This window comes from Molothrus aeneus, chromosome 17 (assembly GCF_037042795.1).
Source record: "Molothrus aeneus isolate 106 chromosome 17, BPBGC_Maene_1.0, whole genome shotgun sequence".
Classification (NCBI taxonomy): Eukaryota; Metazoa; Chordata; class Aves; order Passeriformes; family Icteridae; genus Molothrus; species Molothrus aeneus.
The window spans coordinates 11,959,458-11,984,550 of NC_089662.1; the positions used below are offsets into that span (position 1 = coordinate 11,959,458).

At 45.2% G+C, this 25,093-nt stretch overlaps 1 protein-coding gene across 1 annotated transcript in view; it reads right to left on the reverse strand.

Moving 5' to 3' along the window:
• Positions 1 to 24,365, reverse strand: part of GNAS (GNAS complex locus) — a 129,248-nt gene extending 104,883 nt beyond the window's left edge. Inside the window, exon 1 of the mRNA XM_066561822.1 lies at positions 24,122 to 24,365. Within this exon, the coding sequence (XP_066417919.1) occupies positions 24,122 to 24,365 (244 nt within the window). The remainder of the gene's footprint in view (positions 1 to 24,121) is intronic.
• Positions 24,366 to 25,093: the final 728 nt, after the last annotated feature.

The window sequence follows — 25,093 nt, forward strand, 5'->3', positions numbered from 1 at the left end:
GGAGCCTGCTCTGGCAGCTCTGGGCTGCCTAGGGGAGACATCTGCGACAGGAGATGTTTTAGCAAAGCTGCAGTGAGCACTCAATACCTGCCCGTGCTTCTGACTGCAAGGGATTTGCAGAGGGGAAATAAAAAGAAGAAATCCAGAGCGAGCGCTATTAATCACTGCACAATCATGACTACGTTTTCTCTTTCCCCACAGTTGTTAAAAAGCAAGCAAATCAATCACGCATGACTTTGGAGCTTCTTGGCACACGTTTCATATTCTGCAGGTTTCCGGGGGGGCTGTCCATGGGAAGGAGCCCCAGCAGCAGCTCTCCCTCACCCTCACTGCCCGTGCAGCAGGAATTCAGCTGCAGAGCTCAGGAGCAAAAGACTTCAAGAATGAAAACTCTGTCTCAAAACAGTAACAGAACCAGAACAATCCAACAGAAGAAATTAAAATTGCAGGTCTGCCATCTCTCTTGGTATTGTTATTAGCATGGAAACGTCTATTTAGGTAACTGAAAGTGTTGCATCACTTTAAGAAATGTTAATTACAGCAGTGGTTTTACTGTAAAAAGTTTATTTTTCCTTTCCAGTTTTCTAAAGCCTTAGAGGTATTTCAAAGGGAATCCTTCCCAAATATGCAAACAGCAAGTCAATACTCTTGAGTTTTTTTGCCAAGGTTCCTTTTCCCCACATCTCTCACTCACAAAAATACAATTAAAAATACATGCAAATAAATAGGAATTAGAGCTGAGCAGGTCCTGTATTGCCAAAAAATTACAGATAATCACAATCATCACTAAACAAGTCCCTTTTACTATTTAAATTGTGCCAGGAGTAAGCTGGGTTCTTCTTCCCCCAACAAAAACCCTCAGCATTTTCATTGTTTTAATTAACTAACTTTCCCTAAGGGGTAAAAAACCCACTAAGGATTAATAACAAATGTCATAATTAGTACCTCACTAATTGCATTCATTTATTTAGAAATGCTATGCCACACCTTCCCAGAATATAAGTTTTCCTTGTGTTCATTTTTAAAGTACTTAAAAAAATGCTACAAAACTTATTTTCACCAGATTTAGGAATTTTACAGAGTGGCAAAACAAATTATTTGGTACTACTTTCTCTCATCATTTAAGATACCCAAATTTCTAATCATGTTTTCTGCCATCAATTTCCCTACTTTTCCTTAAAATGTAGATGTTGCAATTGCATATTTAACATTATGGTTACAGTTCACATTTAGGACAAAGGTGACTTAGCACTGAGCCAGTATAAAAGTACAGAATAATCTTTAATGTAAAGCAGCTTCATGTGTCTCCATGCCTTTTAGCATGGAGTTTGTAGAAATGCTAATAAAATTAAGTATATTTATCTGATAATAATGTAATACTATTTATATGAAAAAGTGGACCAACCTCAAATTGAAAAACAACATATCAAAATTCTGCAAACTATCAACTCTATCCATCTTATTCATCTATGTACAAATGAAGAAGAAAAATATTATACAGTATTTAAAATTAACAAATTTTATTTATGCCCCCTCAAACTGAATGCATTTAGGGTAAGAGAAGGGGAGGTAGGTTCCAAGGAAAAATGCAAATATCAGAAAAGTTGATTCAACCCCTCTCCCTTATGCCTTACTGTGATACCATGCAACAGGAAAAGTTCACTAGGAAAAATGGTAACAATCTTCTTTTTAGAGATTTTTGGCTTTGCATTTACTGTCTGTTTTTTTCTAACAAAATAATTCTTCTGTTAAGTTTCTAGAGAACAGTATTGAATTCCCTACCATGCATCCAAAAATTCTAGTTCTGTAAAAATCATTCTGAACAAATAAGGGCTGCAAGATCTCAGCTGTGACTTTGCAAAGATGTTTTCTTTATGTTGTCAAAAAATTACTAATTTTTCACTTGTTCTCAAAATTCTCCAATATATTCTCTTTAAAATAAATAGCTTATCTGATATTTTAACAATATGTTATCGCTTTCAAATAAAATGCTAAGTTATCAAGGCACTCTAGATTCTGATACATATACATAAATATTAAAAAAATATTTTAGAGAGTAGTAAAATACCCATGGAGCATTTAAATACTCACTATATATGTTTGCATTCTATGAACAAACAATATCCTCCCCATCAAACCATTAGCATAAGGGGGGTTAAATTTTATTACTTACAAGGACTGATTTCTTTAAGGCTCAGGCAAATGAAAAAATACAAATGTAGAATTCTGTTATTTAAAACAACCTAATGCCTAAATCTCAGCTGGCTGTTAATAATTACCAACATGCCACCTGTGTTCTCCAAGTGGGGAAAACATAACAAAGTGTTAAAGTAGTTACAAACAGGAGCAAAAAAACCTCAACAGGCAACACTAACAATTGAACAACTAACAAGTTAGCAGAGCCATATGTAGAAATACAGGAATTTCATATGTCACAGGTTGGCACATTTATATTACAGTAGTGAGAAAAAAATTCACCTTTTTGTACTTTCACCCCCGTGCCACCAATGCAACCTGGAATTAGATGTGTAAATTCAAAAATTCATTGACACAAAACCAATAAATGACACATCAACACATCACCATTTCTGAGAATCCAACTCTTTTCTACCTATGCAAGGCAGTAAAATAATACACTTGCAAAAAAACTCTATCTTGTGCTCACTCCTCTTAAATTCCCTCACATGATTTACCATCTCAGTTTAATTTCTTTGCATACTTCCAGGGGATTAATTTCAACTACATTTGAGCTTTTTTTCCCCTAGATCTGACTTCATAAGTTATGAAAGACAACAAGTATTAAGTATGTAAAAAGGTAACAATTTTAAAATTACAATGCCTGGAAAAAGAAAAACACTCTTTAAGCTTTAAATTCCCTAAAGAATAGAAATGGGCAAGATGTATTTCAGACATATGACTATTAGTCAACTATTGTTGAAGTGATCCAATTATTAAATAGTCAAGAATTATTTATTTTACTTATATAAACTATCCCTCTTTTCTGAGTCTGGAATAAATTAACACATCCACATGTTTCTTTGTTTACTATGCCAAGAAGAATGACTAATATTTTTCGATAATAATATTTTGATAAGAAAATGAATGTTCAGTTCAGATTCATAACAGGAGTTTCTGCATCATTTTTGTGTGCTGAATCAAATTTGAAATGATCAAATTAGAAGGATTGGAACAACCTAATTTAAAAACAAAACAGCTTTGCTCAAATACAAAAAGGGTTTTTCTAGGTACTCTGTCAAATGAAAGCATACTTGTGCTTTCAAAAATATACTGGTTAAAAGATTTAGACAGGCTTCATATGAAATATATTTAAACATCAAAACTAATTTAAAATGATCTCGAGAAACAAGCTGCGGAATGCCCAATCCTTAAAAAAAAAAAAAAAAAAAAGTAATTAAATGTTCAGGGCTTAGCCTGCTAAATACAATTAAGGACATTCTCCTCCTTTCTCGTTTTACCAGATAAACGCCCTCCCTTTCACCTCCAGCACTGGCACCACCCTGGAGGGCTGCACTAAAACCAGGGGGACATCAGCTCTCATCGATTTGAGAACCATTTGCAGATGCACCGGGAAAGCCTCGACACAGAAGCCCTGCAGTCACTCTGGTCACCTCTCGGTTCCCAGTTTTTCACCTGGAATCCCACAGGCAGAGCTGGTCCAACCCTGCCAGGGCATCTCCTCCATCCACAGCCAGAGCAGAGAACCACCCCGAGAGGAGGTGTTAAAAATGCACCCCTGAAACACCCACCCCTTCAGCCTGGGCAACAAAAAAACAGGTGGAGACTTTCAGCTGCTTGGTTGGGAGGAAAAAAATAAAATCTGATTAAACATGTAATTGCCTCTGAACTGCAGGGCCTCCAGTTTGTCCCTGTCCTGTGGCGGGGCAGCTTCAGGGACCAGGTCTGCCTTGTCTGTCTCAACAATTATTTCTGCCTCAGTTACCCGGTCCAGTCAAAACAGGCACATTTACAGCCAGAGCTATAAAAGATCTTGAAGGAGATTTCTACCAGCCCTCCCCAGCGCGTCCCCTGCCCACCCTGCTCCTCCCTGACCCTCTCCCACCCTCAACGCCTCCAGAGAAGTGACCAGCCAAGCCTTTGCTCCACAGAGCAAGCTCCTCAAGGTCTCTCCCATCCTTTCCTGTCGCCCTTTTGCTGTCCCCTCCTTCTGCCACCCCGCCGTGCCTGGAGAACAGCCTGCACCTTCCTCATGTGAGGGGAGCTCGGTGCGGGGCTTCAGCCCCTCCTGCCCCGCATGTGAGGGGAGCTCGGTGCGGGGCTTCAGCCCCTCCTGCCCCGCACGTGAGGGGAGCTCGGTGCGGGGCTTCAGCCCCTCCTGCCCCGCACGTGAGGGGAGCTCGGTGAGGGGCTTCAGCTCCTCCTGCCCCGCGGCTCTGGCGCTGCCAGGCCCAGGGCCAGGGCAGGGCGACAGCACCGAGCTCTGCACCCCCAGGAGGTACAACACGGACTGAAACACCACGGCAAGAACACCACCAGGAAAAGGGAAAACAAAGGAATAAAAAAAAAAAAAGAAGAAAAAAAAAAAAACCCACACATAAAAAAGGTGAAATGGAAGGGGGAAAAAAAAGAAAGTGAGAAACAACCCCAAGGACCTTCTAACTGCTCTGTCCCAGGACCGCGTGAGAGTGTCAGAGAAAGAGGGATTTTTCTCCCCTTTCAGCGCGAAGTTTCAGCAAACAAAATAACAACACAAAACAAAATAAATCCATAAAAATCCTCAAAAACAGTGCCCAAAGCCCGTCCTCTGCGGAGTGCAGGGTCTGCTTTGATGGTTCCAGCCTGCTGAGGGGGTTTGCTTCGGGGTTCCTGACTGGAGCACAGCGGGGCGCAGGGCAGGGGCGGATCGGCAGGGAGCAGTTCCCAGGAGGGTTTCAGGAGTTACTGCACGTTTATTTCACCAGATGCTATTTTTAACCCCGCTGTTACTATTTTTACCCATGTCAGTGTTTTCCATTTGCTGAACTCTGTCCCCAAGCCGGCCCCGGGTCCCCCAGCTCTCCCTCCCAGCGCTTCCATCCCATTTCAGGCTGCACTTTTGGATCTCTTCAAACAGCCCCAGAGAAAGAAGCCCGGTCCCTTCCCCGCCCGGCGATACAGATCTATATATCTCTGTCTATAGAAGCAGTGCAAAGTCCACGGGCAAAGCTCCTGCTCTAACTTCATTCCTCTCCAAACACATTCCTGCCAACGGGGAGGGGAAGAAAAAAAAGAAAAAAAAAAAAAAAGAAAAGAAAAAAGCAAACAAACGCCACTGTTGCTAAGTTTTGCACTTTATACCCTTTTATATTTACAATCCTCTCTCGGCTAAAAATAGCAACGCATGATCCATTTATAACTGGCCGGACATGCCCCGCAGCCGCCGGCGGGGCCCTGGCTGATGAAAGGAGCTCTCTGCGTTCCTTCTACCTGAGCTCATCTCCCGCTTAAAGGGCTCAGACAGCTCAGCTTCCACAAAGCGCTCATTGAAATCACTGCTGCTTCCCGGCGAGAGCGGCACAAGTGACGGGAAAAAAAAAAAAAAACAAGAACAAGAAAAAAGCCACAGCAGTGAGCCGTGCTGGCTGCCCCGTGCCCTCCTGGCCCCCGTGCCCCGCTGCCCGGTGTCCGGGGAGAGGCAGGGGCACAGCAGAGGTGCTGGTGGCTGGCACAGACAGCACAGGGGGCTCTGCAGGCAGCTCCAGCTCAGCTCCATGTCTGAACAACACATTAACGGAGCAGCGCTGGGAGCCACTGCAGCCCCTGACCCAGGGGCAAATTCAAAGGTTCTTCTGTAAATCACCCGAGAGCTGGAAAATACTCTAGACATGGCTTTAGAGGTGGCTCTAGAAATTATGCTGGGAACAGCTGCTTGATTGACTCCAGACAAGTCCAGATGTTGTTTTGGGTTTGGGTGTGGAGAGGGGCTGGAGGGCAATGTTGGAGTCAGCTCTAGAAATTGCTTGAGAAGTGGCACCACAACTGGCAAAGGCATAAACACTTGGGGCTATCTGCAATAATTATACATCCAGGGGATTTTAACAATGTGGGATTTATTCCTTCACTAATACCTTCTGAATTTGTTGTCAGAAATTCCCATGAGCATGTGCAGGACTCAGAAGCTGCACGTGCAGCTGGAGGAGCTGCGTGACTGAACAGTCCCAAGGGCACGGCCAAACACCCAGCTCAGGGGAAGCCACTCCTTGCCACGAGAAGGCCCAGGTGCCACACCAATGCCATCTCCCATCTCACATGGACATGCTTGTGTGTTTTAAAATGTCCCCTCTTTGGAAACACATGTTTCCTCATTTTCTTCTCATTGCTAAAACAAAGAATCCCAGCTCAGGAGAAGGAGAGTAGCTCTCAGATCACTGAATAGTGGCAACACACACCATGTTACACACAACAATATTTTAGAGAAATTTATCTCAAATGTGCAAATCCCAGCCACTTAAAATAAGGGGTCAAACCCTTCCAAAGTTTTGAGACTTTAAAGGAAAAAAAACACCTTCCAGTTATGAGCCTTTTGGGAACACTTGAAATGTTTCTCAGAACTCTTAGCTAGAAAATGTGGCTTGTTTGGACTGACAGCAGAAGTTCAGTGCCAGTGCTCCATGGATTGTAGCTGAGGGGAAAAAAAAGCAATAACCATGGTGAGACCCAGAGAAAAAATGATTGTAACAGTTGGCAACATCATTACCTACATTTATTCCTCCTAATAGCCCCATTTCAGTAGCTTTTCTGATACTCTTCTTGATTGGCTTTTCAGTGGGAAGTCACATCACCTCCTGTCCTGCCTGCACAAGAGTTTTCAGGCTGTATTTTCCCTCTATAGCTCAACCACGTATGCACTCACATGCTTTGTTTATACAGGAACAAAAACTGTCCATGTGTACCACTGCCTGTCCAAAATTTTACATATCACCAAACCAGACATGCGGCAGGCTGGTCAGAATTCTTGGAGCTGTGCTCCTTGTATGCATTATAATGTTTTATTATAATATACAGATTTTTACCAATTTCCATTTGCTTTTAGATGCCTGCTACAGTCAGGGGTTCAGACTAACCACCTCCCATGATGTGACATTAGCAATCAAGTGCCATTTGCAGGCTGCTTTCAGAAAGGCTAGAAGCAAAAATCACTGAAAACCATGATCCTGAAAGTCATTAATAGGAGAATGCAGCAGTGGTTCTGCAAATGCTTGTCTGGGAGCAGATGCTTTAAGCAGGGAAATGGAAACTTTGCTGCCACATTGCTATCAGTGTTGGAACTCTGTTTGCAAGAAATCCTGCTTATCCTCCCTTTTAGCCATCACTAAGCTGTTGCAGAATGACAGCCAAACATGCATGCAGAGGCACAGGAAGATGGAAGCATCCCTGGACAAACCTGCCTTGCCACAGCTGCTCTGCAAATATTTTTCTGAGCAAGAGAGAGTTCAGCCCAGGGCCTGGGGGTACTTTCCAACCAGGCAGAGAGTGTAAATCTCTCCAAAATACCTGAATTAGCCATGGAAGCCCTGTGCCCTGGGTTTGAAAAGCAGGAGCAAGACAGAGACAAAAAAAGTACAACTTCACCCAAGCTATGAATAAATGCCTGCACAGTAACATTATAGAAATTGATATTATTATTAAAGCAAAGTATACCTCAACACACTTTTTTCCCCCCAAATAATAGCCCATTACAGATGTCAAAACTGTAACCAGGACAGTGGCAGCTGTAGCCCAGGCTGGGCAGGCACAGCCCCAGCTGCCGTGGGCAGGCTGACCCCAGTCTCACACCCACAGCACTACTTGGGAGAGGCTTCTCCCACCCACCCAGAGTGCTCAGCCCTTCACTCTGCTCCTTCACTTCCCTGGCTCCTTCCCATTGTCACCCTCTTCCCTTTTTAACCTGAAACCCACCATCAGTCCTTGCAGCTTTGGCCCCCTCTTCTGTCAGCAAAACCAAAGTCCCTGGTCAAGTTCCCCTTGAAGCTTTGCCAAATAATGCCACTTCCTTTTTCTTCTCACGTTCTGGTTTTGCATTTTGGGGTTTTTTTTCCCTTTTCCCCCCTCCTTTTTGGAAGGCAATGGTAGAGGTGTAAAGAGAACAAAGGGACAATGCAAGTTGTCCCTGCAATACTGTAATGCAGGGTGTGATGTATCTAAAATACAGTATTCCACACACTGCCCCTGTGTCCTGCTCCAAAATACCTGAGGAGCCTGCTGGATATCTCACCTAGAGAGGGGTGTACCTTTAGTAAACTTCCTCCAGCCTGCAGCAGGGAGCACTGAGGGAGCTGTAACTGGGACTGAATCCAGTAACCAACTCTTCACAGCACTGCTGTGGAGTGATAAAACTCCCAGCAAAAGAAAAACCATCCTTTTCCCTTTGTGGCAATCAAAACCAGCCTAAGGAAGGAGCTGGGTGAAACTCCCCATGTGCAACAGAGAGAAGCACTTGGGCCAAAGGCTTTAGCACTTCCTTGTTTAAATGGCCAAAAAAAGCCCTGGGCTACTGAATTTCTGGCCACTGACCTTTATATTTGTTTATTTTAAAGATGTGTCACTATTTTTCTCATAAGTCAAACAATTGAATGATTTCTAAATTCTCTTCCCTCTGACCTCTTCCTTTCTTCCTGTTTTATTCTAGAAAGACTCATTCAAGACTAAAATATAAGGAGTGGGTATGGCCCAAATGTTGCAATTCCTCATTCCACAGATTGCTATCACTATTGCAATTGCTATTCCCTCTGGATCCAGAGAAACCCACACAAAAGGACACTACAGAACACACATTTGAATAGTATATGGTAGAAATATGAAATAAAGACTTTGAAGTATCTTTACAAAAATACTCCTTAATAATTAGGAGGAAAGGGCATTACTTTTACACAGGGAGAGTTGCAAGTGATGCCTTCTGCTCTGAGTAATGCCTCAGATGTTCATTTTGTGGATACAGGTAATTATTAGGTTCTGTGATTGCATTACCCCCATGGAATCATTCCCTCAGGCTGAATTTGCTTCTCCAGACACAGCAGCATCACTTGGCAATTCTGCTTTTGAACAAAGCTGACTTGACCTACTTTGATCAGAGTGCTGGGAGACAAGAGGTGGAGAGCTCAAGAGAAGGGAACTCGGGAGAATGGAGGAAATCACACAGACAGCTTTGTCAGACAGCTGAGAGAGATGCTGCAATTCCAGGAGCCACTGGGGCTTCATCACTCACAAGCTGAGGAGTGAGTGCAACCAGGGCTCCCTCCAGCAGCTGCCTCAAGGAGAGCTGCAGTTCTGCTGGCAAAGACACAGCAGAGTCCAGGGCCTACAGGCTCCTTGCACAACCATAATAATTTATGTTTAGGATGTGTAACACCTCTAGCACACCACAGTTATTTTACACTGCCATTGTTCTGTCCATACAGTTTATACCATACACCAATAGTGTGCTGGTTAAATCCATAGTCTACCAGACACAGTTCCCTCAGCAGCAAAGGAGAGTGGATGCTATGCCTAAATACTAAATTCTCTGTTAAGGTAATGAGTCACACCAGACAAAATTCTGCTGCTCTGTCTCTGCAGCCTAGACTAAGAAAAGGCCATGGAAGCTGATAAAGCTGTGCACTGGGCTCTGCTGGCACCGAGCATCCCAGAGTCCAGATCAGCATCCTGCAGGACCTGGCCCATGGCTGACCTGTCTGAAGAAAGCTCCTCTGCTCAGGTCTCCTTCCACCATCACTTCCAACCAAGCTGGTCCTGAAAGCACCTTTCTTACCACAGAGCAATTAAAGGGGAAACTCCCAAACCAGCATCCTTCCCTTCACTCTGGTATTAATTTAGTCTCACAGGTTTGTGTGAGCACTCAAAATCCCACCAAAGTAATTTACATGCTCTTACTGGGCTAAATGTGCTGAAGAATCAAACCCCAGCACATGACAGTGTCCCATGGGACAGACACCATCAGGCCTAGGAAGTGTCACAGCACTTGAGGGCGCTGCTGCAGTAAATTTAACTCACCCTAAAAACCTTGACTTGGTTTTATTATGAACTCAAGTCTTCTGTTCAAATGTCAGTGCCTGGTGTTGACACTGACTTACATTATTGCTGTTACACAGTGGCCCTATTTTGGTAAACAATGAGAAGAAATTAGTCCTAACATTAAACATTCAAGGTTAGCACCTAGTTGTGCCTTCAAATATTTGCACAAAATGATAAAGTGGAAGGACGACACAAAAACAGTTTCATTTGGATTTTTTAAAATTATAATTTCCTTGTGTTAGGTTAAATGAGAAAGTGTGAGCAAGCATATGTGTTCATGGAACTAAACAAAAAGAAAGTTGGGGATGAAGTGCCCATTTCTCTTGGAAGGGATACATACCATGCTGTAGTTCTTCATGGGCATGTTGATTACCCTGTTTTGCTCTATTTTCCTTGGTCTTTAATGGCATCCTCCCTGCAAGGGCTTCTTGGCCTCACAAATAAACCCACATCCCTCCTGCACCTTCCACCTGCTGCATTCCCCACTGCATCCTTCCTTCCCACATTCTTTGATATTTTTGCCAAGGAAACTTTGGTGTGATTTTTCCCTTGCATCTATCTGGTGGGGCATTTCTCCTTTGTGCTAAGAGACAGTAATAGAACCTGAAGCTAAAGCCAGAGTTAACAAAGCCAGGATCCAGGGCTAAACAGGTGCCAAAACAATTGCAGCAAAGCCCCAACACTGCTGCTCCTACACCTTTCCACTGGGACCAGTTACCCACCAGGACATCTCCATTTGGCAGGGCTGGAAGTCTTTCAATCTCATCTCTTTTCCTGCCGACCCAGCGCTAGCTGGAATCTTCTGTTAACAGCCAGCAGAGTAAATTGCTGAGCTTCAGATTTAGCATTTTACCATGATATATGAAAACCTCACACATCTGCAAAGTTCAAACCTTCTAGGAACAATTCCAATAAGATGCTTCATGTTTCCTGCTCCATGCAAAAATAGAAAAAAAAAAATCTCATCTATAATTGACCTTGACAGATATTGAGACCATTTGGTACCTATTAAAACTCCTTTAAGATGAAACCCTCTAAGCTATAATAGGAAACGTAAATCTGAACTTTACACCACATTTTGTTCACTGGAAACACTATCATGGTAGGTTCAGTCACTTACCTTCATTGAAAAGCTATCTTGAAATATGTACAGAACTAACTTTTTAAACATTTATTGAGCAAATAGGACCCTTCTATTAGGGTCTGCTTTTTCACGCAGACTAAAATTAGCTTGGGGATCTGCATAGCTTTGTCACTGTTCTTCTGTCTGGTCCACATATATGCACAGGAAACAGTTGGAGAAACACAAAAATCCACTGAATTGAATTTTCTACTGAGAATTATCCCTACTTACAGCTTGGGAGACCATTAGAACGTCCATCTGACCACATCTAGGAAGCAGAGACAAAGCCAGGAACTATTAACAGTGAGCAGCTCTGTCTTGGTTGACACAAGGGCTGCTGTCATCAGAACCACAACCCACTGAAGTGTCAACAAACAAGTCCTTAATCAAAGGACAGGAGGAGAAAAAATTTTGGCAGATTTAGAGTGTCCAGGGACACTACTCCCACTTGAGAAATAAGAAGGTCCAGATTGGAAATAGGGACAAGCCGTCAAACCAAAGTGTTTGAGTGTCCCCTGATTTAATCCAAGGAAAAGCTCTCTTCCCTCAACACTGTCCTCACTGCTGTGTCAGCTGCTGAGTGTGAGGGTCCCTCCCAGAACTCACTGTGCTGAGACACACTGTTTGCCATAAGCATCTGGGTCAGGGGTGACACAATCCCTTTCTGGAGGAAATTTTGGGAAGCACTGGAAAATTGCTGCTTCCCAAGTCACAGAAGCAAGACTTTCTCTATGCATAGTAGGATGCAGGTGAAGGAGTAAAAATAATAAAATTAAAAAAATAAAATAGGAATCTCTTCTAATAATGCAGTGTGGACAAATTCCTAATGGCCAAGGCACGCACTCTCCTTGTGACATCTTCACAGGAGAGCTCCACTGAACCAAACTGCCCCCACAATTCATGACCTAACAAATTCATGCCCTCCCAGCCCTGTTCCCATGGGGAGCTGGCAGGGATCTCTCCCACCCTCCAGCACAGCTTTAGCTCTTTGGCTGTACAAAAATCCCACTTTCTCTCCTCAAACACAAAAGCTCCAGCAGCATCTCCCAGGCATCGGGTGTGAAGGGATGAGCCAGTTCCGTGCTGCAGCACAAACCGTGCTCATCCCAAATGCACAAACACAAAGGGCTGCTCTTGCTCCACACCCAGGCCTTGCCCAGTGCCCTTTGCTGTCCCTTTTGCACCTTTTCCAGTGCCAGGCTGTTCATGGAATGGGGCAATGGCTGCTTACCCTCAAAAGCACAGAGGCTGCAACGCGCCGGGGCAAGGCCTGAAGGTGGCTCAGGGCCTTTCACTTGATGGAACTGTAAGAAAACTGGAACAGTCCTTGTGGTTTTGGCATAAAAAAAAATCCTGCCTAGCACAAGGAATGATTGAGTGTGCTGGTGGCTCAAGAGAACCAGGAGGGGCAATGAGCTACAAGAAGAATATGGGACTGAATTACAAACTCTCCATCTCAAAAGCAATTACAGATCCTGTAATCTTAAAAGACTTAGAAACAGCACAGTTTAAATTTAATAATTTACTATTGGCTGTGCTAATGATATTAGCTGAATAACCAACAAAAATATTAGAATTTCTCTGGAATAAATTCAACTATTCAGAAACTGATATTCTGAAAAGTATCTGTGATCCTAAGGCTTGTATTATGTCCTGGTGGACTTTTCATTATTTCCTGCATTTTCCATGTTTTCTGTGACAAAGAAGAGCTCAAGGAAATGCTCCTGAGAGTTCACTCATGTACTGCTAGAACAGCCACCACCAAGGATTTCATGAGTCCGCATCACAATTGATTTGTGTAAGAATCCTCTACACCCCTCCACAGAAGTTTCAATTGATCAGAAGGAAGTTGTTCACATTTAAATTGCAATATCAAATGATTATTTTAAAATGACAGAAAATTAACCAGTCTGAGGTGAAGCTTTACAAGTATCTCTGGAGGCAGAGAACTGGGCTTTTTGCTCTTGATGCAAAGAAATATTCCAGTTGTTTCAAAATACATTTGCCATATTTTAACCCTTACATTAATAAGGTATCCTGCATGAAAATGCTGTTTTTTGAGAATAATACACCAGATAATATTCAGATTTTCCATCTAATTCTAAAGGCACAACTGCAACACGCAAGCACAACACGCTAGCAAACTCGTTACGACTGTACAAATACTTTAAAAAAAAATATTTCTGGAAGCTCAGCAAAAGCTGGGTTTGAAATCTCTCAGTGGAATTACATTTTCGTTCAAGCAACACCACACAGTTTGGAAGCCACGGAAAATATCTATTAAGGCAGTTGCTAATTTAGAGAAAAAATGACCCCATCTGGAACAGCGTCTGCAGCGCTGTTCATTGCACCACAAGAAAAATATTATTGTACTGCAGTGTGTGAAGCCTTGTAACAAAGATGACGCCAGGTCAAAAGAATCTAACTTAGAAAGAGAAGTTGAGGTTAAGGTCTTGCTTTTACGGTAAAAGATAAAGTCCAAAAGGAAGTTTAACATGAAGGAAGGGGTGGAAAAGAGATGAGCTGAACTGACACCTAATTTTTTTCCCCCACCTTAATAAAGGTTTCCAGCTCCAAGAAGATGCCTTCCAAGAATGTAAATTAAGAAAAGTAACTTAAGAAGCATTTTTATATGTACAGAAATTTAAGCACAGCAAGAGCATTATAGAGCAGATTGCTCAAGTAACACTTAAATAAATTAAGAGATGCCAAAGAGAAACAATGGGAATTACATCCCTGAGTTGGAAACTTTGGTGCCTTAAACAATGGTGAAGCTAAGTCAGGTATTTACTGACAACAACTCAAAGTCAGGGTGAGTAAGAGGGTACCAAAACTACCAAAATGTGTAACTCAGGGCTTTTTTTACATCAGGTGCTTGCCCATGCAGCAGCACTGAGTCTGAGCAATGCCCTCCTCAAGTGCAGCATCATTTGCCATAGAGAGCTATCAGAAACTCATCTTCTCAAGAAACCCCAAACGAACCCTGCCCATGCAGGAGCAGCAGGGTAGTGCCCAGTGCCATCCTGGGTTGCCCAAGGAGACGCCTGCAGCTTCCTCAGCACTCCCTGGCCCTTGGCTAACTCCAGCTGCTGGCACTGCCGTGAGCCATTTCCTTCATTCTCCAGCCCAACTGCACATTAGATTACTCCAGCAGTATTGCTAAGAAAGAGCTGACCTGTACTGGGTGAGATCAGTGGGAAATGAAGATAGTAAGCATTCTAATACCATGCCAGGCCTGTTGTTGAGTAATCCAGACTGTGGACAACAAAATAGCAAGCAGTTATACAGGACTACAAACATCTGTTTCCAAGAGGTGTCCAGATCATTAGCAGCTAATTCTATCTCTCTGTTACATTCCCTGCCATATGCTGGGGGATAATCTCAGCAAGCAATAGGGATTTTCATCTCAAATCCTAACAAATCTGCTCTACAAGGCTTCATAGTTTTTCTTATGTCACTTATGAGATAATACCTCTAAGCTGCTCCTCTCTGCTCTTTCTATGCCTTGTGTATATTCCATCACAGCACCCAACAGCTCCTGCAACCTGCCCAGTAAAAACTGACAATTTCTCTGTGCCATCCTGGAAAAAAATCCCCTCCCTTGTCAAGAGTGAATATAAAATTTATCTCTTGGATAAACTCACACCTGGGCTGTCCCCCTCACCCTACAAGTCCCATCCTCCAGATGAATGATGGCAGTGGATTTGAAACAATTTCAAATGAACCATGGCACACCAAGCTCAGGGGGGTGAGGATTTGGTGGTCCTGCCTCCTGCCAGCCCCCAAAGTGATGAGAAGTTCCTGCAATCCCAGAGTTTCCCCCAAAGCCACGAGTGGTGCCGCTGCTGGCGCGGAGGGACGCGCGGACGGGATATTTTTACCTCCCCTTCATTCCCATCCCTGCCAATCCAAAACAAACTTGAACTAGTGGGAAAGATGGTTCATGATGAGAAAAGGATTCCCTGGCTCACCCTGCCTGTCACCACTGGATACATGGATCCCTGCCCCTGCAGTGGCACAGCTGCACCAGCCCTGGCTTCCCAGCTCTCAGCAACCTTCCCAGACAAAACCAGCAAACCTACTGCCGGACTTTTAGCAGCTGAAAAGCAGCACTAAACCACATAAGTATTATGTAAAATGATCTTTTTCTAAGTATATATTTATTGTGCACAGAAGAAGTGGATTTAATTACAAACAACTGGAAGTTTTTAACAGGCTGGATTGCCCCCTACTCCCTTTCTAAAAACTAAGGTTTGGCAGCAGCTTTTGGGTTTCATTGCAAGTCTTCTAAGTATTTCCTTGGAAAGACTTTACACTTGGTCCCAGGCAAGAAGTCAAAATCAACATTTAAAAAGCATGCCCTGCATAATTTCCAGGATTCAGCAGCATTAAGGTATACTTATGGAGGCCAGGAGGAGAACTGCTTTTTGTGCTTTTTGACTTCGTGCATAAAGCTGGTCTTCAGACAAGGAAGTTTATATTCCAAATAATATTTTTAACTACATGTGGTCAAGTACATAACTTATCAGGCCTTTCCTCAGCCCCCTCCCAAAATAATCCTGAACGCTAAATACCTTTGCAGTATTTAGATTTTCCTTAGACCTCTACTAGAAGCAACAGATTCTCAAACCCCCTAATGCAAATTAATTCAACAGCAAACAAAGTTTCAAATAACATTTTCTTAAATTCCTTTGTACCATAAAACTCCCATTTGGGCTTGACAGTGATATTCAGGCTACATTGGCTGGTTCTGCACTCAAGTGGTTACACCCAGTTTCAAGGTGTGTCCCTGTGCCTTGCCCAGGGGATGGAGAGTCCAGGTGGGATGGGAGCACACAGTGACTCTGAGGGGACAGTGCTCACATGAATAATCCCACTGCAATCACAAGGATATATACATGTTTGAGAACTAGCCACTCAAATTTCATGTTTATTTTTGTTTGGGGAAAACAGACAAGAAGAAGCATTTTCCTTGTAAATGTCTGAAGTTAAAAACAAATACATATTCTTCTGAAATATGAGCACGTGAAGTCCTGCATCACTCACCACCTAAAACCACAAAATGCTACAGATGAGGCTGAACTTCACAGAAGCTGGGAGAAATGAGAGCCCAGGTAGTGTTAAGGGATCAGGGGAGAAAATATCTTTCAGCTTGTACAGTCTAAAAGGAATTTGTTCCATGCTTTTCGTCAGCATAGAAAAATCAGTTGTATCAAATTGTGAATTTCCTGTGTGGAGGTAAGGCAGGGAAAGCATCAAGACAGAATTTCACAGAGTATTTTTCTTCCAAGCAGACAGTTTTAACTGGTATTTATAAAAACCCAAAACATGTGAATGCAGATTTCCAGCTCACAACCATGCTCTTCTCCTCAGTATCTACATTTCCTCCCTATGTTAAGTCCCAGTCACACAAATCCCCCCCATGCTCCAGAAAACCTCCCAGCTAACCAGTGATCCTGAGAGTTCAGCATGAAAAACAACCAGGAAAAATGCAAACCCAAACAAATACAGCCCACAAACTAAAAATTGTGTTCGGTAGGGGGTGGGGTAGGAAAGAGGAAGAGGTGGTGTACGTGCAATGAGGATGACACAGACAAAGAGGAGGTCAAACTCTAAAAAGTGCCTTTTTTCCCTCATTTCTGCAGCAGCATCTCTTCATCAGAGAGATGTGCCCGACCAGAGCACCCAGACATCTGCTGGTTTCCACTCCAGGCTCTCTGCTCTCCAGGGCACATGGCCCCAGATGCGTTTGGCACCTCCACAAGAAGCCAGCACAGCTCATCAGCTGCAGCAAAGAGCCTGACAGCACTGCCCAGCTGCTGGTGCCCCACTCAAACTGCTGTAACCAAAACTGGAGAGTCAGAAAGGACTAAAGCCCGGAGAGCCCCTTCCTCCAGCCTTCGGTCCCTGCAGGGGCTGGCACACAACAACATCCACCAGCAGCAGGCCCATGATCCAAACTGTTCCAGGGTATCAGTGAAATGTAAGATCTCTGCAATGTGACAGGAACAATTTACAGCTGAGGCTCGGGTTTCTGGCTGCCAAGGGAGCAGCACACACCTCACAAGCTGCTCTGCAAGGCAGCCTCAGCAGTCAGAATGTGACTGACTCCAAAGTCAAAGGAATGCTCTCAAATGCAAGCATTACATTCTAAAAGCAACTTATTTGAGTTTAAGCCTCCTGTAACATAATGCAGAGGAAGCACAGCTGTGACAGTGCTTGTTCCCTCTTCCAAAACACTGAGGCAGAAGTGGCTAAACAGAGCAAGACTGGAGATTGTAAAACTGCATCTTGCTCCATGCTAGGAACCAACCCATCCTCCTCAGCATCCCCTTCCTTCACTTGGCAAAATAAAAATATCAACTTTCTGACATCTGTGTGACACCTGCTGCCACCTCTCTACATCCCTCAATGTAGAGAATATCCACCAACTTTTCTGCCCTTTAGTGACACAGAGATCTTTTAAAATGCTGCCCAGACACGGACACTGTGGGTTTTCTTTGCAGAGGGAACACATTAGAGGAAGTAAAGAAAACTTTGGCTGAGCTATTTATAAAGCTTGCATGGCTTGGTTCTCAAATGCTTCACTGAGCAGGGGAACAATAAGAATAAGTCATTGAGTTCAACTTCTCTTCTCAAGACACATTCTTCAGGTCTGAATATTGAAACCATCATGGATTTATATGCCTGGTAACTGAGCTTTCACATGAAAAGCATCTGAGCTGTCCTCACACCAGGGAATTGCCAAGCTTTTTTCCTGACATTTTTAAATTGTGGCAATTAGAAGGAAATTCAATGAAATCATGCATATTTGTGAATAAGGACACTCCCAAATTTAAGGGAGCCAGGGAAGAACTGCATGTAATTAACTGCACTCCTCGAGGCTTTTCCTCCAGGGAAGCCCTTGCACAGGAGACAGTTCAATTGAAGATGTCCCAGTGGAGAATACTGCCAACAGTTGCACAGAAGCAAGCAAGACATTTTGCCTGCTCTGGAAGCAGATGGTGCTGACCAAGCAACAGGATCACAAGCTCAAAAAAGTCAAATCAAAAAGAGAGCACTCTTGGGGTGGAGTTTGAGCTTTAAAAATAAAAATTCTCAGATAACTCTGAAATTGGATCCATGGCTACAGATGAATGCAGCCTCTCTAGAGTGATGGATGATGATCTTTATGCCATCAGGCATTTAATGAGTGAAAAACCAGATTACCACTACACAGAGATGGCATCTCTGCTGGGGAAAGGGAGAAACTATGTACATTAATGCTGCTGTGTGACTGCACAGGCACGGCTGGTCCTGGGGATCCTTCAGACTCCTCATCCCCTTCCCACAAAAATTCATGCTTACACATGCACAGAGCATCCCTTCAGCATTAACTACAACTGTGAAAGTCATTAGTTTGCAGTCCAGATCCCTGTGGAGAACATTCACCTTGCCTCTCACAGCATTGCCATCCATTAGCAGCCCTCCATCCTCACACACTCAGAGCAGTGCAGCTCCAGCTTTTCAGACACCTTCCACTGCCAGACCCTGTTTGAAGCAGTTCAAACTTTGCCAGACTTCAAATATGCTGGCTGGAGCTCTCCACACCATGTGTCTGCCTGAGGCTAATGATCTTTCTGTTTATGTGGAGGAAAGTCACTATCAGGAACTGTCAAGGAAAAAAAAAACAAATCAAAACAAAACCAACCAAAACAAAACAGAACAAAACAGGACATGAGAAGTAGTTTGCCTCTCCCCTTCCTATGAAATTTAAAATCAGAGCAGGAGAGAAATTACTTTACCAAGTGATCTAAAGCATAGAGGTGCCACTGCTGAGGACATGAAGTTGTTCTGAGATTCAGCAAACAATCACAAATCACATCACAGCTGCAGCCAGCATTGCTTGCACACTGGGTAAAGCTTTCTTAAAGTTTGCAAAGCTTCCCAGTTATTTTTGTTTGTGGTGAACATATTCCAAACCAGAAGATCTCCATTTACTGACTGAAAAGGCATCACATTTTGGATACAGCAGTGGGAACTGAAGAACTCCTTGTGCAGAGGCTCCTCACTGCAAAGGAAGATCCATAATTAGCATTCCACCTCCTTGCTGTCCACAGCAGGATTGTCATGTCTGCACTGGGAAGTACTGGGCAGATGGAAACCACTGAGATATTCCCATGTCCAAGTGTTCTTGTAGGATCTGGTAATTATTGGGAGCCCTATTGGAAAATATTGTAATTCCTTCACCACTAAAGACAGTCCATTTGGGGAAGTGCACACTGCTGCCTCTGCAGCTGGTATCACAGTGTGCTACAAGATCCACAGATCACAGGCATTCCCTAGGATTTTTTATGTCCTATTCCTGCTTTTCTTAAAGGGGAAGTTTGGTATAAGATGTTTAGCATGAAAAATCTTGTTCTTGAGAATTAGGAAGCACCAGGATAAAGATTCCCTCTACAATTTTTAGTCTATTTTGTCCTGTACATCTTTTACATGATCTTCTGATAAGGATAACCTGCTTTTCAGCTGGGTGTGTGCCCTCTCTTGCAGCTCATAATACGTGGGGCACAAGAAACAAACTGGTTGCAAGTGAATTAAAATCTTGTCAACAAGATGGAATTTTGTCGAGTGCTCGAGCACATGCCTGTCTTTATGATTGGGTGTCTTCCTCTCCCACACCATCCCAAGAGAAGCAGTGCCAAAAAAACCACCTCCCTGTAAGCTAGCAAGAGAGGGAATCACCACAAGAGAAGGGATATTTTGTGGGATTTGCCATTATCTGCAGCCCTGGAGAACCAGGCCAGCTTCAGTCTGCTACAGAGCTTCCACCAGGGATAACCAGCTGTGCTTCTCACTCCTGGGTGCACTCAGGGCACCTGAAACTCCCTTTGCAAAAGTGCTGAGTGTTCACAACAATGAGGTCCATGATCTAAATACAGAAAGTATTTACTAAAAAAACAAAAAAAAAAAAAAAAACAACAAAAAAAAAAAACCACCACAAAAAAAAAGTTGGGTTCTGTGGATTAAAATTAGTGACAGGGCTGATATGAAATCAGTGGTGCCTTTGGACAATTTCAGCTTTAGACTTTGGTGGCATTTCCCCCTCCAGCATCCACAAAAGGAGGAGGGTACCACCTCATTTCACAGCAGTGCCATGCACTGACATTTGTGGAGCATTCAGTCCCTGCAGTGATCAGTGCTAGAGCATGAGGAGTTCAACAGTTCTTTATTCAGCACAGGGTATGGATGGAGATAGGGCACAGGGTGACACATTGTATGAGGAGGATAAGAATATTGAATAGCTGCTCATTCACTACACAACATCCATCTTGTGCCCTGAATGGAGTACCAGCCTTGGGGAAGAAAATACAATGTAAACCATACAAAACAGTCCTTAATTATATGGCAGGCTGGGGCTCACCATGCAGCACACACAGAGAGGGTGACTGTGGCCAGTCTTCACACTGATATTTCCCTACTTTTTAAAGGGTGTTTTTCTTCTCTATATTTCCCCATAAAAACTTCCCATTTCCATACCCTATATTCATATTTGCATCAGCATAAATATTTCTGTTGAAACCATTTTTACTTAAGCACTGATGTAGGAAAGATACAGAATGGTTGTTATTTTATAAGCTCCAGTTTAAAATAAATATTTAGGATGACAAGTGCATATATCTCTATTCATGTATTGGTATCTTCTTCTCCAGTTCCTTTTCAAGATGGGAATAAGCTACAAGTATTTTTACATAGGCAAGAGTTCAGCCTGAGAGAGTGAAAAAGCCAAGTACACAGAGATTGGTAAAGCACTGAGAGGGGACCAACCCAAGTTCACTCTCTTAGAGCAAACCAGGTTCATACTTTCAAGTCTTTAAAAGAAAAAAAAATATAGAGAGGAAAACCCACATTACTGTCACAAGTAAGAAAGCACATGGGTAATAGAATTGTTTTATGACAAAGTTTAAAATCTTTTCCCCCATAACCACAGACTTTGACTTTTAGAGCCAGGATTGTTCTCCAACAAAAAAACAACCCCATGCAATGAAAAATCACCTCCTATTCCCAGTAGTATCCCTGAACGCACACTATGCTGCCAACAAAACAGTGATTATAATCTTGAAGTTGTGACTTGTACAGTTCACTAAACAAAATCCAATAAGATTACACCTGGTGGAGCATTTCACAAAAACAAAGCAAAAAACCTCCCACTGCTCTGCTGCAAGTACAGTCTGATTATTGCCTCCAAAACAGAGCAGATGCAAGATCTTTGCTCTACTGAAATTAAAAGAAGTTCCAGGGCTTGGGATTTTATACAGCAGTGGTGATGGAAAAGGACTGAAAATTATTAAAGAAACCTAAATCAATTAATGGCATAAAGCTGTCCACTGAGTAACTACACCACACACCCCTGAGCACCTGGATAAAATGATGAACTTGTCCTCCCAAAAAAAGGAACTACAATGTGGGAACATAAGCATCAGGTGTGCTGAAGAGCACAATGTGAGTGGTACTCTGAGTAACAGCTGTGTAAGTTACACACACACTACAACACCAAACCACAGAGCACAGGCACAGTGACTTGTGCACTCCCTGTCCTGCACAGCCCGGCCATAGGAAGGAAGACTCGACATTCCCAGCACAGCCCTTGGAAGTGCACAGCCACTGCAGCCACATGATACAAGTAATTCAGCCCTGGGGACAGCATAGACCTGAAGCATCAGAGCAGTTTTCATCTCAAATCTGTTACAGAGAGAGCTGGCACCCCAGTGTCCCTTGCTGTCCATGGCAGCAATGCACTCCTACAGGAGCACGTCAGCGTAAAAACTGGGAACACAAGTGAGAACTCCAAGTATCTACAGGAGCTTTTGCCATTGAGCTTCAGCCCAAGCGAGGAGACACTCCTGGCTCTAAGGAGGCAGCTTAAGCTCCTGGCTCTGCACTTTTTCCCCACCCTAACCCCATTCCTTAGAGGCAGACTCAGCTGCAGCTTTAAATCCCAGCTGGATGCTCCTGCCCCCGTCATTCATCATCACCCTCCTGCTCAATTTGTGCGTGCAATCCCAGCACAGCACACTCAGCTGTGGCAGCAATACCTGCTGATGTACATGGAGGATCACCAAATGTACCCCAAACTTCATGTTCCAGGTTAGAAACAGAAAATCCTCAAAGCAACAGTGAGAGTGGGATGCAGGGGAGAAGCAGCAAGGGAAGGAAGCTAACTGGAAAACTGACAGTCCCCATGCAAGGAGCAGGGAAATGGGTCTCTTAGGCATCCCAAGATTTACAAGAGGGCCAAAAAGTGACTTCCTGCTATTCAAGTCCAGGCTGAAATATAATAAACGACTGCCAGCATAACACTGACTCATATCCATCAGATTTATAAATCAGCATTTTGACAAAGAAGGCTCTGTTGGCTTCACCATAGACAACTCCAAACCACTCAGATGTGTTGTTTAACCCACTCAGTGTTCAATGTCATTGCAGCAAAACCCAGCTCTTTATTAAAAACCAGGCAACTGAAATACTGCCTACAGAAGCCTGTATCAGATAGCCTTTATGACTTAAAGGCTTGCAGATTAACATCAAAACTAGCCCTGCTGTTGGATTTTTTTCTGACTTATTAAATCTACAAAGAAAGAAAAGTTCTCACGGCTCCTCCTTCACACACTTGTTCACTACAGAACAAACTAGAAATACATTAAAACACCAAATGGTAACACACCTACAGGTATGGGGTGCTTGAAAGGAATGCACGTTGGGTAGAGGTGTGATTCCTTACCAACAGTCACAGCACATGATGCTTTACTCTTCCCACAAGTGTTGCTCAACCCCCTTCCCATGAGAAGGAGGGACACCTTTATGAACAGACTTGCATCAGTATAGCTGCAACCACATCAAAAGAAGCTCTGCTTCTGGAATAGAAATTTTTACCACCAAGATGCAGAAAACTAGGTCCAATATTGTTTTCTAAAGCTCCTTAAAATTCTGCTTCTCTGTTACAGGCTGCAAACACACACCAATAAGATGAAGGCCAAGTTTTGCTGTTTATGCCCTGCAGAACCACACACGCTCCAAGGGCAAGAGGCGCTTAAGTTATTTGTGAACATTTGAAAATATTCTCTACTATTCCAAGATGCTCAGGGTAACCTGTATTCCACCTGCATTGCACTGAGGGGTGGAGGAATGGACACATTTCCAGCCTCCTTCGACTTACCTGAAGGCCAATACATGACTTTCTAAGCCTGTTTGGGTTGGGGTCGTGTACTACACAAGCTCAGACATCACACAATTGCATAATTAAAGCGCGTTTCCATAGGGCACCCTCGGGAAGGCAATGCCGGTGCTGTCACCGTGCAGGAGCATCCCTGCCCGTGAGCCCTGCGCATTCCAGGGCAGGGACGAGCTGCGATGCAGGGAACAAGGGCTGGTGAACGGGACTGGATGGACCGCACAGCCCGAGAGGCTGCATCTGCCCGCTGTGCATTCGGGGAGGCGGAGCGGACCACGGCAAATCGCTCCCGCACACGGAAACTCGGGCTTCCTCCTTACGGGAGAGCCGCCCGCGCTGCTGCTGCTGCTGCCGCGGTCCCGCTGCATGGTTCGGTGTGAGCCGCCAGCGTTGGGACAGCGTGGGGACACGCGGCCGCGGCCCCGTTCTGGCCGAGCATCACCTGGGCTGCGGGTGCTCCTTCCCTCGGGCCGGCCATCGGCTCCTACCGCACACGGCAGCGGGCGCGGCCGGGCACGGAACCCCCCCAGCCCCGGTACCCCGGGCCGGGCACGGCAAATCCCGGCCCCGCTGCCCCCGCGCTGCCGCAGCCCCGCCGAGCCTCCGGAGCCCCCGCCCGGCGCCGCCGCCACGTGCGCGCCCGCCCCGCCCCGGTGCCCCCGCGGCCGCCGCCCCCTCCGCCCGCTCGGGCACCGGCGGCGGCCTCGGGCCCCGCACCTGCCGGGCCGGGCCGAGCCGAACCGCGCCGCCCCGCTCACCCAGCAGCAGCAGCCGGTGCGTCTGCTTGTACTCGCGCTTCTCCGCCTTCAGCGTCTTGTCGATGCTCTTGCTCCGCTTCTTGTCCGCCCGCTCCTTGGCCACCAGGTCCTGCCGCAGCCGGTGCCGCACCTGCGGGTCCCCGTGCTCTGCCGCCGCGGGGGTGTCCGGCTCGCCGCGGCTGCCGTAGGGCGCGGAGGGGTGCGCGGCGGCCAGGCGGGAGCGCAGGCTGTAGCACAGCCCCATGGTGCCGGAGCCACCCGCCCTACGGCGCCGCGGGCATCGCTCTCCGCCGGGGCGGGCAGGGCGAGGCGGCGGCGCCCGGCGGCCTCTTAAAGCGGCCCCGCTCGGCCGGCGGAGCGCGGGTCCCGTCCCGTCCCGCCCTCCCGGCCGGTCCCGCGCCGCGGCCGGCGGGAGCGGCCGCACGTGATGCGGACATGTTTACCGTATTCTCTGGAAAGCGGCCCCCGCCGCAGCCCGGCCCCGCGGGGGAGCGGCTCCCGCGCCCCCCGCCTGCCCCCCACCAGCGGCGGGGGTCGCGTCCCGGGCCCGGCGGGGACCCGCGGAGTCTCTGCGGCGACAGCCGGGGGGCAGCGCTGCCCCAAAGCAGCGGAGCCAGCGCCGGTTTGACGTTTCACCCTGGCTTTTGCCAGGTCGGGACCTGAGCCGACATCCCATCGTGAGGATGCTGCGGTGCCAGGGAGAGCCCTGCTCCGCCGAGAGCTCGTGTCTGGTTTGGACACTGCGCCTGAGCTCCTCGACACAACACCCGAGCCCACTGGAGAGCAGGACACTAAGATCTGTGCCATTTTCGTGCCCCATTTTTAATTCACTTCCTGCCACACATGTTTGTCAGTGACTTCTTGTTATTTTCTACCAATGCCGTCATCCAGTGGAGAAGTAATTGATGAACTTCCTTTGGAGGCACCACATCTGCCCTCTGACAGCAAACTTCACGTTCAGCTTCTCAGTTC